Source organism: Alosa sapidissima, chromosome 11 (assembly GCF_018492685.1).
Source record: "Alosa sapidissima isolate fAloSap1 chromosome 11, fAloSap1.pri, whole genome shotgun sequence".
NCBI lineage: Eukaryota > Metazoa > Chordata > Actinopteri > Clupeiformes > Clupeidae > Alosa > Alosa sapidissima.
In genome coordinates this window covers 36,305,770-36,324,705 of record NC_055967.1, presented here as the reverse complement: position 1 = coordinate 36,324,705, position 18,936 = coordinate 36,305,770, and the positions used below count along the sequence as shown (strand labels likewise).

The window sequence follows — 18,936 nt, the reverse complement described above, 5'->3', positions numbered from 1 at the left end:
TTGTTGATAATCTGTAAAGGGTAAGAGAAAATAAATAAGTAACCTAAATGTAAAGTAACCTAATGCTGTTCATTTTCACATGGTTCCTATTTCGAATCCCTAATAACTTACCTCTTTACAGATGACTCCGTTTGTCTATCCTGTTTATTTACACGTTGTTTGACAACTGTTGGCTAAAAATGTTGAAATGGCTATGAATTACTCGGAAGCAAAAAGTGGTTACCATAACCTAATGAAGTTTTACATGTAAGTAGGCTATTAGGTATTAGACTAGCTCACCTGGTCAAAGAAGAAAATAGGTCCCGTGTTTCCTCTGAAATGAATCATTTCATAAGGCGATCAGTTGTAAAGCGAATAAGCAGTGATGAGTAGATGTAGGCTTATGTATACTCGACGTTTTTTTTCATCATTATTTATATGATGTCTATTCTAATTAATCATTTAATTAATTTGGGTCATCACTCGTCGTCACTGGCGTCGTGCCTACAGTCTACCACTTGTTGCTGGGAGACTTTGTGTGCTGTTTGCGTCCCCTGTTGCCAAAGTCATCAGTCTCTGACTCTCTGTTCTTCCAGCAATTTTCTATCTTAGAAAGCAAAATGTCCCAGACAACATCATACATCAAAAATAACCTCTCGCAAGTAATCTGGGATAAAAAAAATAAATAAAAAAAAACATGCAACAATAGTGAAAGTGGTCCTCTGTGCAGCTCTGTCCTTGTCACTTATGGCGACTTAATATTTCCATAGAGACACATTTTGACACAACCATTCATTGTTCTGTATCAGTTTTGTGTATGATGGACTACATTTCATCTGCTTTGCTATCTGGATCATGGCATTTGTCACTGTTTAAAAAGGGAAGCAACGCCTGTTTTGAATGAGTGAGGTCAGTTGGTGAGGACAGTTATTGTAATGAGGGCAAAAGGTATTATATATACTAATAGGCGAAAGGCGACACTATGACAGCGTTATGCTTTTGGGGTGAACATGTGATTGTAACGTAGAGGGAGCAACACACAAGTGTCTTTGGCTTCTCTTTGTGATACACACATACACAGCAAGCATGAATACAGATCATGGAGCAGTTGCCACAGACTGAGAGCTCATGTTACTGGTGAAGGGATGGGGTGTCAACCCACCCCCCATAAGCCAAGGGCCAGTAGAGCCAGTCGGCTTGTCCTGTGTGACCTCTGGGTGTTGTCCCGCCAGCTGTACCCAATACACAGTGTCTGACAGCTTTTTCTTCCTCAGTACATGCCTCTGCCCATTGGCTTGTTGATGTATAAGTAAGTAGTAAGCATATATACTCTTTTGATCCCGTGAGGGAAATTTGGTCTCTGCATTTATCCCAATTATCCCGTGAATTAGTGAAACACACTCAGCACACACACAGTGAGGTGAAGCACACACTAATCCCGGCGCTGTGAGCAGCCTGCAACAACAGGGGTTAGGTGCCTTGCTCAAGGGCACTTCAGCCGTGCCTACTGGTCGGGGTTTGAACCGGCAACCCTCCGGCTACAAGTCTGAAGCGCTAACCAGTAGGCCACGGCTGCCCCTACAATCGAACCCGGGCCGCGGCGGTTAGAGCGCCGAATCCTAACCACTAGACCACCAGGGAGACATGTAAGAGCTGGGTTGCCAACGTGCAATATAAATGTTACTCAAGTCCATTACTCTGGGCATGGCCAGCCTCTGGGAGACCTTATTGAACATGCCAGCCTTGAAGTCAATGTGCAGCATCACAGGTACACCAAAATAGTAGAATGTCTTGCTGACCTCTTGCTGCCTCTGGTCACCTGGTGAACGCCACAAGGACGTAGTCAGTGTGTTGGGCCCAGGACATCCACGTTCACTAGCTCCAGTTACCTCCAGCTGCCTGGCCATGACCCGAGGGGAGGTCCTGCCAGTGATCAATGAATGAATTTCCTACAATCTGGTATTGTAAATCAGGTCTCTGGGCCAAAGCTGCACTGTACAAAACTTTAAAAGTTGGTGTGAAAATCACCCATGCAGCCTCACTGACGTCAGTCAATATGTCTTGAAAAAGCCCCACTCCCCTCTGGGAGGCGTTACAGGTCTCTCCGCACCCGAACCAGCAGGTTCAGAGGAAGCTTCTTTAGCTCTGCACCCTGGTGACAACCAACCAACTAAGCCCTCCACCGCCCCTGCCCGATGCCTCCTTGCCTGTGCCTGTTGAGGTGTCCACGACCATGGCTACCTTGACAGGGACAACAAGGAGGCGGACCCCCCCACCCCACATACTGTAATTAAACTTACATATAGCCATTTTCTACTGCTCTTCATACTATCCATCCTGCACATACACTTATTCTTCTTATAATGTTACTGTTTCTGCACTACAATGGTACTGTTACCACACTGCACATAGCTGTACATTCTGTATCTGTATATATTTTTCATACTGAATATCCACATTTATTCTGTTTTCTTATTTTATATTCTGTTAATACACTGCATCTATATTATTCTTACTACTATTATAATGTTACTGCTACTACATTGCACATACGGTATCTGTACATGTTCATGTTCATTGTTCATATTACATAGTCATATGTATTCTGCTCTTAGGTAAGGTTACTGCTAATACACTGCACATATTTATATTTAATTTATACTACTCTAAATCTCCTTCTGTAAATAAACTGTATACTACCAGAGACTTTCTAATGTGGAGACACAGCACTCAAAAAATACTCCATAGAAATGCATGGGGCTAGTTGTCACGCCAATATGGCCGTTGTCTACACATATCCCACTCCTTCCTCGGCAAAACGTTGACATGTGAATACATTGAGCCAATCATGTGGTGTGATGTGAATACATTGAGACAATCATATGGTTTGTTGTGAAGACATCGTGCCAATCATGTGTTGTGATCTCGCTGCTGGAGCAAGATTGGTGTCGTGAAGCCTTGCGCACGCGCATTTCTGCCGAAATGGATGCCCGACGAGTGCCCAAAAAGCGTTGTCAAATGGCCGCCTAATGGAGGGACTTGCCTAAAAGGACTTTGATCCTACTGGCTACACTGCACTATATTTATTGTCCTGTCTATGCTTTGTATCACATTGCACTTTTCTGCTTTTTGCACTTCTGGTTAGACGCAAACTGCATTTTGTTGTTTTTGTACTTGTACTCTGCACAGTGACAATAAAGTTGAATCTAATCTAATCTAATCTAATCTAATCTAAAAGGCAACTTCCATATATCAGTCAGTGCTCACCCTCTTTACCTGTTTCAGGTAACCTAGGCTACTTTCTGACTCCCGCATAGACTTCCGTCTGTAAAAACTTATTCAGACACTCATTTGTTCCCACTGTAGTTTCTCTGCTGATCTCAGATCAGGGACAGAGATAGTTTGCATTGGTTTATCATGTGATATGTTTTAAGTGGTATATGACCTGGCTGTGTCTCTTTGGTCAGTATTCCCAGGTTAATTCCCATCCACCAGCATTATTCCGGGCCCTCGGTGCTAATTAGTTTGATGAATTGCCTAGAAGTGTCTGTAATGTATGAAGACTTACATTAATATTATACAAGGCATAGTTTTCGTGACACTGGTGGATATATTTTTTGTCCTAGAGCAGTGTTTTTCAAAGTGTGGTCCGAGTGGTCCGTGAGCAGACGTGGTAAAATATAATATTGATGAGTTGTTTGCAATATTGAACCAACTTGTATGTAAATCCAAACAGTTCTGCAACACTGTCTATAAGATATGCCAGTTTAAATCATATGAATCATCATATGAATGAACGCAATAAGCAAAGTGCAAAGACAATAGGCAAGGTGGTTCAGTGAGTAGGCCTATTGTGTAGGCTAATATACTGTTGAAGCAGGTCTAATCTTTTTTTATTTTTTGGCTAGGTGGTCCGTTGAGTGGTCCTTCGTCTGAATAAGTTTGAGAAACACTGTCCTAGAGGATAAGGATATGATACATCCTGCTTTTAAGGAGAAGGCATGTTATGTAAATACTGTAGCCTACATCTGCACAGGGCACCTGCATTGTTTAGGTCATGCAGACATGGCAGACACGAATGCAGTAATAAAAAAGTTTGCAGAAACATATTCATTTAGTTGAGGGAGAGCAATTGTTATTAGCTTAGTCTATTGGCACACATAATTGGAATGGGCATAAGCGTCGTGCGGTATAGAAATGGGCTCATTAAAGATTGTTCTATGTAAAGCTGCCTACGTACATGCATGGATACTCGCACACTCCCTATGTAAAGCCTGCATGGATACTCGCACACTCACAGGCTACTGCTTCATGGTGTGTGCACTGCGCATTATCTGCGCAAGAGTATTCTCTCCACACTCAATTTAGAACGACACCCCCCCCCCCCCCCCCCCCCCCGGTACAGCCTGAACTCCCAGCAGCCTATGCGTCTGTCTTTTGCTAGGCTGCATCAGTAATCATGGCGGACGGAGAAGTTCAGGTGCAGGGAAAACTCGAGCATGAGGCAGTAGCTAACGGGGAAACAGTGAACAATGTGATAGAGGCGACAGATCCCGCTGAGGAAACTACTAAGAAAAAGAAGAAGAAGAAGAAGAAGAACAAGTCAGCTGCCTCAGGTTGGAATTATTATTTAAAACTGTCTCGCAGTATGACTTGTGGTAAACTGCTTTGGGTAACATTATGCTAACGTGCTACTTAGCTAAGCCAGGCCAGAGTAACGTGAAGTGTCAGCTAATGTCTGAAGATTGGATAACGCTGTGATAGTTAGCTTGCTTTTGTGGTGCATTTAAACTAAATTGAAACAACTTTTAAAGACCATAGCAGTTATGACTATGCAATGTCGGTATTCGTGAAAGCGTAATAAGAAGCATTTTTGTCCAATTTAAACATTGCGAGCCAGCCATGTGATGGAATGTGCTCGTAATATAAATGTCTCAGCCTGCGGTCTTACGTGATTGTGCCAACTCCATGTTTTCAGTTGTAACTTGTGTAACTATATGCAGAAACTGCTTACATAGACACTAGTCATACTAGCATTAGGTGCGCTTCATCTTTATGGCGTGAAACTCATGTGCGTTGGCTTTTGAAAGGGCAACAGGCCTACATTTTTTGTTTTGTGCAGGCATTCGTTTAGCTGCCTCTCAAAGCCTGCTAAATGTTATAAAACTGTTTAAGTTACTCAGTAACATTCTCTGAATACTCGTATTCGATGTATTATTGGAATATAATGTTATGCATCCACTACTTTGTGTCCATATAACACATGAGCTAGATAGATAGATAGATAGATAGATAGATACTTTACTCATCCCGAGGCAAATTTAGGCATCCAGTAAGCTTATAAAACCATAACACACATACACACATATATCTCACATACATAACAATCACTCACAGAAATGTTAAAATTAAAGAGCATGTGAAGTGATTAAAAAGGTCTGGTATGGACTGACCATGTGACTCATTGACCATGATAAGGTGCTATGGTAGAGTGTGTGCAATGGTGCAAAAGTGAACACTGCAGGTATTGAACAGTGCAATAACTTTGCTTGTTATTCAATATTAACTATGACTATGAAAATACAAGAATGTAAACATAATAGAATTGCTTAACAAACCAGAAAAATAATATACTTTAAGAACAATATAGAACAGGGAATAAGTTATAATACATTATAATACGTTATGAGTTATAATCACAGTTATAAGACACTGATTGTGTAGAAGGGCTAATATAGCCTGTAACAGTCAGATGGACAGCAGACAAAGTGATATGATGGTAGGGGCTGAGAGAGAGAGGCTCATGCTGAAAAGTCAATTTCTCCCCTCCCCTTTTGTGTGGCATTGAAATGTTGGATGGCCCTGGGAACAAATGACCTCAACCTATAGTGTTGTGGGGCATGATTGTCCTCATATCCTTAATGCATAATCTGTGTTATTTCCTCTGTGTAGCTTGTATTTTGGGTGCTTCTGTCTTTTGGTTCCCCTGGGTCACAACAAGGGCATGTTCTATTTTCATCAGCGTGCACCCAGTAACCTATTGATGCCAAGTAGCCTAACAGTGCAATTAGAGTTGGAGAAGCCAAAATGCAAGAAGTATTTATGGCGTATTTTTCAGACCCATTGGGGAATGGTGGGATCTTGCGTTGGTTATAGTTTTTTTGGATACCTCTGCTGTATATGGCCTCGTTTAACGTTTGTGTGTGCGCACGCGCATGTGTGTGTTTGACTTTGAAACAGGGAACAACGAGGCAGAGGGCGATGGAGACTCGAGCGGTGTGGGCAAAGTGACGAAACAACTGGAGCAGCAAGTCCTGGAGGAGAAGGAAGAGGATGCAGAAGAAGGTGTGTCTCGCCACAGCTGTTCCGCACCACTATCATCCATGCTTGCACCACTATCCTCCATGCTTGCACCACTATCATCCATGCTTGCACCACTATCCTCCATGCTTGTCATGTTAAAGCAACACCAAAGAGTTTTTTGTACCTTAAAATAATGTTTCCAAAATCGTTTCAGTGGTTCATCAACTCGTAATAGGCTGAACGGCACTTTCTGCATTCGCTTCGCGGCCCTCTATCGACTATAACGCACTATGTAAGTTTGCAGGATCGGGTAGCGGATCTGTAGTTTGATGGAATGAGACATAGTCAGGGGGCCAATTATGAAAAGGGCTTCCGTTAAGACTTTTGCGGACATGTTTTGGTACAAGCTGTCACCCTATTTTTTTAGGTAGAAGACACCCATAGGTAAGAAATTAGGGTGGTTGTCAAGCTGAATTTTTTTTGTGTGACTTGTACAAGCAATTTCAGGCCAATTTTTTGGTTTCCTGCTCAACACGACATGTCAGCAATAAATGTTGAATATCTCCACAACCACAAGGACCATATACATACAAAAGGTATCAAATGAAAGCTAACACTCACGGGCTGTCTGCAGAAGTGTCAGAATTGACATTTATTGTACAGTGTAAGAGACAACAGAACTAGAACATGAAAAAAACAATCTCCGCCTAAAGAGTGCTAGGATCAGCAAGACTAGTTATTACTACTAACTAGTTACTAACCCCTTACCCTAAAGAAGTGAGAGCGCAGTTATGTTAGGATGGAATTAATAACTATAGTGATATGTCAATTAAATATATAATTTGTTACAACCTGGTACATTAATGAAGTCAAATAGCACCATAGACCACCATCTATAGTTCTGCATTGCTGTCTTGACATTAAAGAATTATAACTTGTGCAGCATTGCACTGTCTCTCCCTACAAGCTTTAAACTTGGCTTGACTCATTCCCATAGATAGGGGTACTGATTGATAGAGGTTTTGGGATACTATGCTATTTTTCCAAGCTGATATTCACTTTGAAAATGGGTTCTTTTTAGGTGAAGATTGTTTTTTTTTTTTTTTTTTTCATGTTCTAGCTCTCTTCTCTTACACTGTACAAGACATTTCTGCAGACAGCCCATGAGTGTTGGCTTTCATTTGATACAATTTCTATGTATATGGTCCTTGTGGTTGTGGAGATATTCAACATTTAGTGTTGGTATGTCATGTTGAGCAGGAAACCAACAAATTGGCCTGAAATTGCTTAAAGTCATACACACACACAAAAAAAATCAGCTTGACAACCACCCTAATGATCATGCTTGCACATGTGGGATTATATTGCACATTTGCCCAAAATTACAGTAGGTACTGTAACATGGAAGAAAATGAAAGCACTTTGGGGGAAAAAATCCGCTTTTACCACTTATAAGAATATAGTGTTAAAATGGACAAAAAACATTTTCTAAGCTGACAACCTGGCTAAAACACATGTTAAGGGGTTAAATATTAATACTGGATAGGTTGTATGCTTGTACCAAAAAGTGTCCGACAGAGTTTTAATATCATTTAATATAATACCCCCTGACCTAACATGAGAAACTACAAATTTGACTTGCATCTGATGTCGCAATACATAGTATTTTCATAAAATCATGCAACATATTCTACATTGTCTGTGGACATTGTTATTTGCAAAGCTGGTGCTGGATAAACAAATAGTGCGTGCGACAGAGGAAAAGTTCTTTGGTGTTGCTTTAAAGGGTTGCCAATGGCGCCGCTGATAGTTTTATAGATAAGTAAAAGCTATGGTGCTCGCTGAGTAAGTCATGCAAGGCTAATGCTGTCAATTTTTTGTTGCTTCATGCCTCACTGAACAAATGTAATTACATTAATTGTGACGACTGTAATAGATGGAGAAGAGGGGGAGTCAGCAGGGAAGAAGAAGAAGAAGAAGAAAAAGAAGAAAGGACGTAAGTACCGTACTCACATGCCCCCACATGCCCCCGTACTCACATGCCCCCACATGCCCCCGTACTCACATGCCCCCACATGCCCCCGTACCCACACGCCCCCGTACTCACACGCCCCCGTACTCACACGCCCCCGATTTGCTGTTTTCTAGTACCGTCATGCTTCATGAAGGCTCACGTGCCCCTGTATGTTAGTGATTTGCTGTTTTGTAGTACCGTCATGCTTCATGAAGGCTCACGTGCCCCTGTATGTTAGTGATTTGCTGTTTTGTAGTACCGTCATGCTTCATGAAGGCTCACGTGCCCCTGTATGTTAGTGATTTGCTGTTTTCTAGTACAGTCATGCTTCATGAAGGCTCACGTGCCCCTGTATGTTAGTGATTTGCTGTTTTATCGTATTGTGAGAATGTGTTCCAGCTATGCACATAGGCGAGGAGCAGTCATAGCGCTTATGGTAAAGCCTTTGTTAGCACTGTGACCACTGAAACATGTATGTCTCTGTGTTCAGAATATCTCTGACTTGTAGTGCTCATCAACCAAAAAGTGTCTAATACAAATGTATTCAGGTATTGTTTTTTTGTCTGTTTAACAATGCACATTCTTTATTTGCAAGATTTCACTTGTATCAGGCACTTGTCCCCATCTTATTTGATAGCATGACATGATACAGAGTTGCATATGTCTGATTTCCCTCACAGCAAAGGTGCAGACAGATCCTCCATCCGTTCCAATCTGTGACCTCTACACTAGTGGTGTTTTTCCAAAGGGACAGGAATGTGAATACCCATCTACACAAGACGGGTGAGTGTGATGCACTTAGAAAAATACTTTCCCAAGACAATTTTTTGAGTTGTGCTTGAGATTGTTACATTCATTATCACTTTTGAAAAACCTTTTTGAACTGCCCCGTTGAATGCTCTGTATTTTGATTGTTAAACATCTGTAACTGTTCTCAGCTGATTTGAAGAAGGAACATGTTAAAGTCAGTAAGTGAAAGTAAGACTTGCAGTATGATAATCAGGGCAAACCAGGGCAACTTCTCAACCCCTGGTGTGTTGTATTAGGATTTCGTCAATTGCTGGGAGGTTTTAAAATCCGAGAAAACCCTTGTTAAGAACACACATCATTTTTTTTTCTTCATGTAAGCAGTTTAATTTGTGTGTGAGAAACATCTAATGACATGTTAATGTCAGTAAAGCATAGAAGAGATGCATTCATTCAGATGGCCTGATGTGTGTATCCATGTATTTAACATGTAGCCGCACGGCAGCGTGGCTGATGTGTGTATCCATGTATTTAACGGTGTAGCCGCACGGCGGCATGGCGGATGACGAGTGAGGAGAAGAGGGTGCTGGACCAGGCCAACGAGGAGATGTGGAGCGACTTCCGGCAGGCCGCGGAGGCTCACCGGCAGGTCCGAAGTTACGTGCAGGGTTTCATCAAACCAGGGCTGACCATGATCGAGATCTGGTCAGTTTGCTTCATATTATTTATTACTTATGCAAGTGTATGAGTTGTAGATCTAACTAAAAGACAGTGATTCATGTTTTACTCTTTCACTCTCTCTCTCTCTCTCTCTCTGTGTCTGCTTTTTCACACTTTCTCATTCTGGCCTTGTTGTCTTGGCAGTGAGAAGCTGGAGGACTGCTCCAGAAAGCTGATTAAGGAGAATGGTCTGAATGCAGGCCTGGCGTTCCCCACGGGCTGCTCGCTCAACCACTGTGCTGCCCACTACACTCCCAACGCAGGCGACCCAACCGTGCTTCAGTACGACGACGTCTGCAAAATCGACTTTGGCACGCACATCAACGGTTAGTGTGGAACATGGCACCCAAACCCTGGCTGTCAGTTTAAGGCCATGAGCATGATTGTCAAGACTACAAGTCTCATTTAGAGGTGTCTATGCTACAGGTCGGATCATTGATTGTGCCTTCACCGTCACCTTTAATCCAAAGTATGACAAGTTACTCGAGGCTGTGAAAGATGCCACAAACACTGGAATCAAGGTAGTTTTCTTGCTTTCCCCTTACTATACCATCATTTAGTGATCTTCCTTGTTTTTCACTTACTATATCATCATTTAGTGATCTTTCTTGCTTTCCCCTTACTATATCATCATTTAGTTATCTTTCTTGCTTTCCACTCACCTGTATATTCCGGACTATAAGTCGCTCTGGAGTATAAGTCGCATTAGTCAAAAAATGCATCATGAACAGGAAAAAACATATATAAGTCGTACTGGACTAAGTCGCATTTATTTAGAAATGTATTTCACAAAATCCAAAAACGGAGACTGTTACTGGACTATTGAGGCCAAAAAGATTAATGTTAATGAATACGAAGAAGGAGTGAAGGCAGCCAAGAAGAAGGCTGGATAGGCCTAAAGATTCACTGAAAGAAAATGCCATGTGGTACACCAAAATTGAGCTAAAATGTGGAGAATACAATGCAATCAAGCATTTTGGGCAATGTGGAGTCACAAGCTGGCAGCAGATTAAATGGTCACGAGAGAGAAAAAGATGGTTTTAAAAAAACATGACTGAAGCAAGGCAGGCATAGATCTATAGGCCCGAAGGTAATTGTAAAGCAATTTACAAACGATTCACCGAACAAAAATGCTGATATGGTACATGAACATTTAGCTTAAAATGTGGAGAATGCAATGCAATCAAGCATTTTGGGCAATGTGGAGTCACAAACTGGCAGCAGATTAAATGCTCAGGAGAGAGAAAAAGACTCTTTTAAAATGACGTGACCAAAGCGCAAGCCAGGCGATCGGCCTATAGGCCCGATAGTAATTGTAAAGCAATTTACAAAAGATTCACTGAACAAAAATGTTTATTTGGTACATGAAAATTTAGCTAAAAATGTGGAGAATGCAATGCAATCAAGCATTTTTGGCGATGTGGAGTGACAAGCCGGCAGCAGATTAAATGCCCACGAGAGAGAAAAAGATGTGTTTTAAAAAGACTGCACAGACTGGTTTTAATAGGACGTGCAGACCAAAGCTGCAGCAAGCAGGTGATACTTAGACATTTATTTCACAAAATCCAACACCAAGAACAGACAGATGTAACTGGACACATAGAGGCCAAAAATATTGAGAATTCTACAGGGAATGTTAATGAAGACGAAGGAGTGAATAGTGGCAAGAGGCAAGCCGAAGGCTGCTGACGAGTGCCCGCGCTAATTGTGAAGCAATTTACAAAAGATTCACTGAACAAAAATGCTGATGTGGTAATGTAAAAATGTAGCTAAAAATGTGGAGAATGCAATGCAATCAAGCATTTTGGACGATATATTGGCACAAGCTGGCAGCAGAGCAATTACTCGCTGGCCGCCTCCGAGAGAGCGAGAGAAAAAAAGATGCGCATTTAAAACCAGGGCCTAAATTTCAGTGCTGGATTGCGGGTAGTGCACATAAGTTATTAAGTATTGAACATAATAATAAAAGTCCCACAACTCCATCATAATGAGAGAAATTCCCACACATGTTACAGCGCTGTCTGATAACGTTAATCTAATAATGGAGCGGCCTGAATGCGGGACTATTGACTGGACGGACCAACTCTGACTTCAATTGAACCCCATGCAGAGACACGCGCGCATGGACTACTTTGCGGGTGCCTCTCTCTCCCTCTCTCATCGCTGAAGTCAAATTATAGCCTATGAGGTGCTTCTACATCAACCGCGATCAACAGGAAAAGGAAAACAAACGTTTAGCGATCAGGAACCGTCAGGAATTTTGTAAACACAGAAGCGACAGCATATAACGCGAGAGAACTTGAATTTCTTGAATTTCCCCTGGGGATCAATAAAGTATCTATCTATCTATCTATCTATCTATCTGATCTCCATTTGAGGAACGTTATAATCGATTGCGGACGTGAACAAAAAGACACAGGGCGCATAGTAGGCCTACTTTCACTGTCTAGTGTGCATATTCAGTACGTGAAAGATAATTAGTAGCAAAACGGCGATCAAATATTAGCCTACATGGCAGTGAGTTTTGTTTTCAAATGTTTTCATGCATGTCTAGATAACGGGTGACAGACTATCGTAACTTTTCAAATTATCGCTGGGGTCTTTTTATTTAGGCTGCGCAAAGCACAGCACCTTTATTTGGGGCATGGCTTACTGTTTGATTATATTGCTAAATATCGGGACTGATGACCACTGAAATCTATGGGGTATTTGATGGTTCACTAAGTTTCATGTATGGAAGGGTGTTGGGATCTCCATCTGCTTACTGCGAGATAAGGCATCCACTTTCATTTATTCATGGAACGTGTGTTGTGCTGAAATGGAAACCTTATTCAGCCTAAATTTAGTTATTTTTTTAATTATGCATGGTTTACTTTTTTTATAAAATTTGTAGGCTGATGCCTGGCAGCAACAATTGTGTTTAAATGTAGGTTACTGCTTCAGCCTCTGGCAAGCTCAGAAGGGGGCGGCATGCAACTGGTAGCTTGAGAGCGACGTGTTGGAGACTCATGGCAACAATATTAAACCAACCAACAATATAAAATATTAAGAATAGCTCTTTTATGAGTTAAATTGAAACAAAATTATTACTGGCCTTTATTTGTCCGAATCTGAGGCCCAAACAGAATCCTGGGCATAATTTGAGGATTTAGGTATGCACTTGTGTTTCAGGCATAGCAACCACTAATCTCTGACTGAAAGTGCACAGGACTTGTGCATTTGAGAGCGCTCTCTCGAGGCTGTAGACAGTAATGTTTCATGTAGGGTTCATGTCAGTTAATATGAATTAACATTTAAAAACATGTTCAATTATATATTTTTTTTTCATATGTATGTCGCACCTGACTATAAGTCGCAGGGCCAGCCAAACTATGAAAAAAAGTGTGACTTATAGTCCAGGAAATACGGTACTATATCATCATTTAGTGATCTTTCTTGGTACTCTACTCTTTTGGTTTTCTTTTTTCTATCAGTTTGATTTCAACCTATCGTTCAGAATGAATGTTCACTAAAGAGAATAAATCATCTTTTGAGTTGTGCTTGTTTTCTTGAAGCCCTAGTGTGCATTACAGCTTGAATCGTATCTCTTCAGTGAAATGGTTGTAGTTTGCGTTTGTAACAATTATTTTGTGAGATCTATTTCCATTCTGTTGTTGCAGTGTGCAGGTATTGATGTCCGCCTTTGTGACATTGGGGAAGCCATACAGGAGACTATGGAGTCTTACGAGGTAGAACTAGACGGGAAGACGTACCAAGGTATTTATCCTCCCCCCTCATGTCCCTTATTTGGCTGTGGAAGTTGAAATGAAAACACGCGTACTCTGTTCTTTACTCCCCTTGTACCTATTTCAGTTAAGCCAATCAGGAATCTTAATGGCCATTCTATTGGACAATACAGAATACATGCTGGCAAAACAGTGCCAATTGTCAAGGGTGGAGAGGCAACCAGAATGGAGGTAAGTCCTGTCCTTGAGCTGTCCTCATACAGCTTCTGTGTGGTTGTGTCATGAGTGGGCCTACCAGTGGCTTTCAGTTCAATAAAATTACCATAAAGTTCTACATTTAACCTGCCACAACATGATGACATGTTGGTATAATGTTAAAGGCAGAAGTCACTGTCTAACCAGCTGGGTGACTACATACTGCAGTGCCAGTTGAGTGAGCACAATGTGAACATGGCCTTCACAGACAGTTCAGACAGGACAAGTGATCTGTTTTACAGTGCTGTTCTCTTGGACTGCTGTGCCCTGTGATGTCAGTGTGTTGCGAGTGTGAGTTCTGCTGTGTAAACAGAATGAGGGGATGAGCAGGGGGGTGCGGGGGATAGGAGGTGTAGCGGGGGATAGGAGGTGTAGCGGGGATGAGTTGGCTAAAGGGAGGGACGAGCAGGGGGAAGGGAGGGACAACATGGCGTCCTTAGTAAACTCTGGGTTTTGTAATGAATCTCTGTACAGTGTTTCCCACAGAATTGGATTCAATTTGTGGCGGTAGCTGACTTTGACAACGGGGGAGGGGGGGGTATTAAGATCGTCTTGTTAGTGTATAGGTCTAATTGAGTGCCTGTCACTTTAAGACGTTTGAGGGAACCCTTGCAATTGTAACACAGTTGAAAGGCTCTGATGTGTGGATGCTATTCATAACGTTTTCTACATAGTTAAAATAAAGGTTCGTACTTCTCCTTGGGACAAGCACTTTTGAATTTTGGAAAACACTTTTCCATTTACATCGGGATTTTGCAAACATTCAGTGTCAGAGTCAATAAAATGAGCCCTTCAACGAAATTGACAAGCAGCTGTAAGTAGGCTAAGCATGCTAAATTCGACATCCAAACAGTATTCTAACGTTAGCTTTGAGATACTGCTTGATTTCATAACTTAACTTAGTAGGCTACATTGAAGAGACTAAACTATGTTGTGATTAGACCTTAGCAGAGTTCACTTCAATGCAGCAGTTTTGAACAAATTTATCAACTGGTGGTTGAGCGATAATAAGCGATAAAGACTGGTTGTCAAAGAAGCCCTATGCAACAATTTTAGCAAAAATGACCTTAATTATGCAGGTTGAGAGTCGTTCTGATGGTTCTACAACACTTTTTGGGTTGTTTGGTGGGTGCTTCGTCTCCCCCTATCGCTTCTCCGCGGAAAAAACGAATATGCAACTTTCTGAACCCGGACCGGGTAAATCCGGATGTGACTCCTATCCAATCGCGCCTCGAAAATGTAGTCAGATTGTAGTTTCTAAGAAGACTGCAAAACGGAAGCCGACTTGGCTTTGTTGCTGTTGAAATTGTAAGTAGCCTACCCTTGGGCGAACTTCGTTTTTGTAATGTGGTTTGACAGTCTCTTGAACAATGTGTTTGCTCGACCGTTTTATTGTGAGTCCTGTATGTGTTCAGCTTGGTTTCTTGATGGCTAGCTCGCTAGCTAGTGGGGGTTTAGCATAGCAGTCACTTGCTACCGAAGCTGGAGGGGGAGTTATGTATAATACATACCCAGTTTGTCCCTGAAGGGATGCACTATGTATTTGGAATTGATTTAGTTTGAAATCGCTGTTCCTTTTTAAGCACGCCTGACTGAGTGTTTTGTGCGGGAGCCTCTAAATAGACAGGGTTTGTTTAAGTTGCAGATGGGTAGGGCTGGCCGGATTATCGGGGCAGCCAGCTGCTATCAGCTCCTGCCAGAGGCCTGTCTATACAAGAGAGCTGCGCTCTTCACAAGGCTCAGTGTGGACTGCACATAGCAGTCGGAGTCTTTGGAGTCTGAGGCAAGAGCAAGTTAACTGTCCTCTGACTGGTCTAAGGCTTAGTGTGGACTGCACATAGCAGTCGGAGTCTTTGGAGTCTGAGGCAAGAGCAAGTTAACTGTCCTCTGACTGGTCTAAGGCTCAGTGTGGACTGCACATAGCAGTCGGAGTCTTTGGAGTCTGAGGCAAGAGCAAGTTAACTGTCCTCTGACTGGTCTAAGGCTCAGTGTGGACTGCACATAGCAGTCGGAGTCTTTGGAGTCTGAGGCAAGAGCAAGTTAACTGTCCTCTGACTGGTCTAAGGCTCAGTGTGGACTGCACATAGCAGTCGGAGTCTTTGGAGTCTGAGGCAAGAGCAAGTTAACTGTCCTCTGACTGGTCTAAGGCTCAGTGTGGACTGCACATAGCAGTCGGAGTCTTTGGAGTCTGAGGCAAGAGCAAGTTAACTGTCCTCTGACTGGTCTAAGGCTCAGTGTGGACTGCACATAGCAGTCGGAGTCTTTGGAGTCTGAGGCAAGAGCAAGTTAACTGTCCTCTGACTGGTCTAAGGCTCAGTGTGGACTGCACATAGCAGTCGGAGTCTTTGGAGTCTGAGGCAAGAGCAAGTTAACTGTCCTCTGACTGGTCTAAGGCTCAGTGTGGACTGCACATAGCAGTCGGAGTCTTTGGAGTCTGAGGCAAGAGCAAGTTAACTGTCCTCTGACTGGTCTAAGGCTCAGTGTGGACTGCACATAGCAGTCGGAGTCTTTGGAGTCTGAGGCAAGAGCAAGTTAACTGTCCTCTGACTGGTCTAAGGCTCAGTGTGGACTGCACATAGCAGTCGGAGTCTTTGGAGTCTGAGGCAAGAGCAAGTTAACTGTCCTCTGACTGGTCTAAGGCTCAGTGTGGACTGCACATAGCAGTCGGAGTCTTTGGAGTCTGAGGCAAGAGCAAGTTAACTGTCCTCTGACTGGTCTAAGGCTCAGTGTGGACTGCACATAGCAGTCGGAGTCTTTGGAGTCTGAGGCAAGAGCAAGTTAACTGTCCTCTGACTGGTCTAAGGTCTGTGACTTAAATGAAGATATCTGATTAAAAAACATCCAACTTGTTTTCTACAAAATATTTCTGTTTTGTGAGTCTTCTGTTGAAACACCAAGATTATTCCTAAGTTAGTTGGGTTTGGTATGCACTCTCACAATATGAAGATTTATGTAGATTTTGACTTTTTTTTTTAAATTTTTTTTAACCCCCCCCCCCCCCCAACAGGAAGGAGAAGTCTACGCCATTGAAACCTTTGGTAGTACTGGAAAGGGCATGGTGCACGATGACATGGAGTGTTCACACTACATGAAAAACTTTGAAGTTGGTCATGTGCCAATAAGGTGGGTGAAACATGTTTTGGATTCTTTATCCTCCAGAGCAGATGGAACTGCTGCACCCCTCCCCTCTCATCCTGAAACTATAATCTTTTGTTAGAGAAACTGTGTTCAAGGTTATTTCTGGTCCATAATGAAATTGTTTAACTATTTAAATCTAACTTCCAACTAAGGGTGTTTTCACACTTGGCCCCTTCCAGGCTTCTAAATGAACTCAGATCGATGACTTTTTGTGCATATGTGATCTCAGACCCCTCTAACGTGAACCGAACTGAGGCCACCTCTTAAGTTGTTTTGGCACGGTTCGCATTATCTGTGCATTGTGAACACAAATCGCCCTGGGTTCTCTTTCACATTTTGCATTGTAGACTAGCCTATTTTGTCCTAGTTGACTTTCCATTGCCCAAAGAGAAGGCATGTCGTTTATTATTTTAAAAAAACTATTGTCATGATAGGCATCGGCTAACAAGCGCCAGATTTTGGAGTGCAGGGAACAAGCTGAGATGGGCTATGAGACATACGTTCACACTCGGTATCATGTTTCATCACACCGGAATTCTCCTTTAATGGGCTGCTGTTCTGAGCTAAAGAAGGACATAGCAACAGTAACCAGGCCTACCACTGAATTAGACAGGGTGATTGGCTGGCATGTTAACCGACAGTTCAAGAGGATATTTGCAATAACTTCACTTTTATGAAACAAAATCACTACACCAATTATGGGTTATGATAATTATTTCTGATAATTGATGATTTCATTCCTGATAATGAATGATGATTTGAAATTAGCAACTACATAGCCCATAATCCAAAACAGTAGCCTAAGGTCTGAGACCTCCAGAGAAGGTATAGTGTGAACAGGAAGAAAACTGAGGCCTCATCAGAGCTGAAGTGCACCAGAAAGCGATCCAAGTCCTCTTTCAAATGAACTCATAATGTGAATACAAAATGAACTGAGTACTTTTTGTTTTGGTCCACTTTCTGGTCCCCTTTTAGTAGACTGAGTTCGGTTCTTTTAAAAGGGACTATATGTGAAAACACCCTTAGTTAGCTGTTGCTATAAACATAGCTACTTAGCTGTGAAAGACAAACTGTCTGAGTGTGCCTTCACACCCCGTGCATGTTCCTGTCTTTCCCAGACTGCCAAGAGCCAAGCATCTGCTGAACGTGGTCAACGAGAACTTTGGCACGTTAGCCTTCTGCCGCCGCTGGCTGGACCGCCTGGGCGAGAGCAAGTACCTGATGGCGCTGAAGAACCTGTGTGATCTGGGCATTGTGGACCCGTACCCACCACTGTGCGACACCAAGGGCTGCTACACAGCCCAGTTTGAGCACACAATCCTGCTCAGGCCCACCTGCAAGGAAGTGGTCAGTCGTGGCGCTGATTACTGAACACGGCCGAACGCACGTACCCCCCCAGACCAAGAAGAAAAGGATCACGCACGGACCCACTACTACTCTCTCGCTTTTGGCTGGCAGCAGATCTGTGTATAACAACCTCTTGAGTTATTTCATTCGCTTCAGCTTCTTTTCCCTGATCAGCCTGGACAGAGGGAAATAGGATAACATGCCCTAGCGCCAGCCTGTTTGCATCATCAGATTTGAGACAATAAGAAGAACTTTAGTGATAACTTTGTCCGTTTTCATTCTTTTGCCTTTTGAGCGCTCTGCCAGGATACTTCCTCTCTTCTGGGTCGGTTCAGGTTACAAATAAACTTCTTTACACCTTAGGTTTTGAGCAGGATATTGATAACCTGTTCCAAAGAAAGGCTAGCAATTTTTAGACCACGACACAAAGGAAGCACAATGTAGCGTTTACATTTTGAATGGCGTTACATCGGTATGAAATCCTGTGTTTGGATACATTACGGTGGATGTCGACTCTTTAGAGTCATTTAAAAATACATGTAATAAAAACAGATAAGACACCCTTTTTGTGTTTTTGTTTATTTTATGGCAGACTGAGATCTGTCTGACTTAAACTGCTGCTCATTTAAATGTATTAGCACAATGTGCTACTGGTTGGTGGTTGGACCATTCTGTTCAACCTAACATGTCAAAGTCAAGGCCCGCGAA

General features: G+C 42.4%; 1 protein-coding gene across 2 annotated transcripts; it reads left to right on the top strand.

Annotated features, from left to right (window-relative positions):
* Positions 1–4,410: 4,410 nt before the first annotated feature.
* LOC121724300 (methionine aminopeptidase 2-like) lies at positions 4,411–18,789 on the top strand. 2 transcript variants are annotated; one of them, XM_042110752.1, is made up of 11 exons: positions 4,411–4,595; positions 6,220–6,324; positions 8,219–8,278; positions 8,977–9,079; positions 9,587–9,748; positions 9,908–10,089; positions 10,190–10,284; positions 13,423–13,519; positions 13,616–13,719; positions 16,751–16,866; positions 18,000–18,789. In XM_042110752.1, exons 1-11 carry the CDS (start codon positions 4,439–4,441, stop codon positions 18,250–18,252), a joined length of 1,434 nt encoding a protein of 477 aa, XP_041966686.1. In that variant the 5' UTR covers positions 4,411–4,438; the 3' UTR covers positions 18,253–18,789. The 2 variants fall into 2 exon arrangements, with proteins under 2 accessions (XP_041966686.1, XP_041966687.1); XM_042110753.1 differs by lacking the exon at positions 8,219–8,278.
* Positions 18,790–18,936: the final 147 nt, after the last annotated feature.

What these genes read in the sequence shown, in the direction of transcription:
- LOC121724300 (XM_042110752.1), top strand. Translation starts at nt 4,439, where the DNA reads ATGGCGGACGGAGAAGTTCAGGTGCAGGGAAAACTCGAGCATGAGGCA. An exon ending in GAACAAGTCAGCTGCCTCAG is followed by an intron (nt 4,596 to 6,219) that starts GTTGGAATTATT and finishes ACTTTGAAACAG; the next exon opens with GGAACAACGAGGCAGAGGGC. An exon ending in GAAGAAAAAGAAGAAAGGAC is followed by an intron (nt 8,279 to 8,976) that starts GTAAGTACCGTA and finishes TTTCCCTCACAG; the next exon opens with CAAAGGTGCAGACAGATCCT.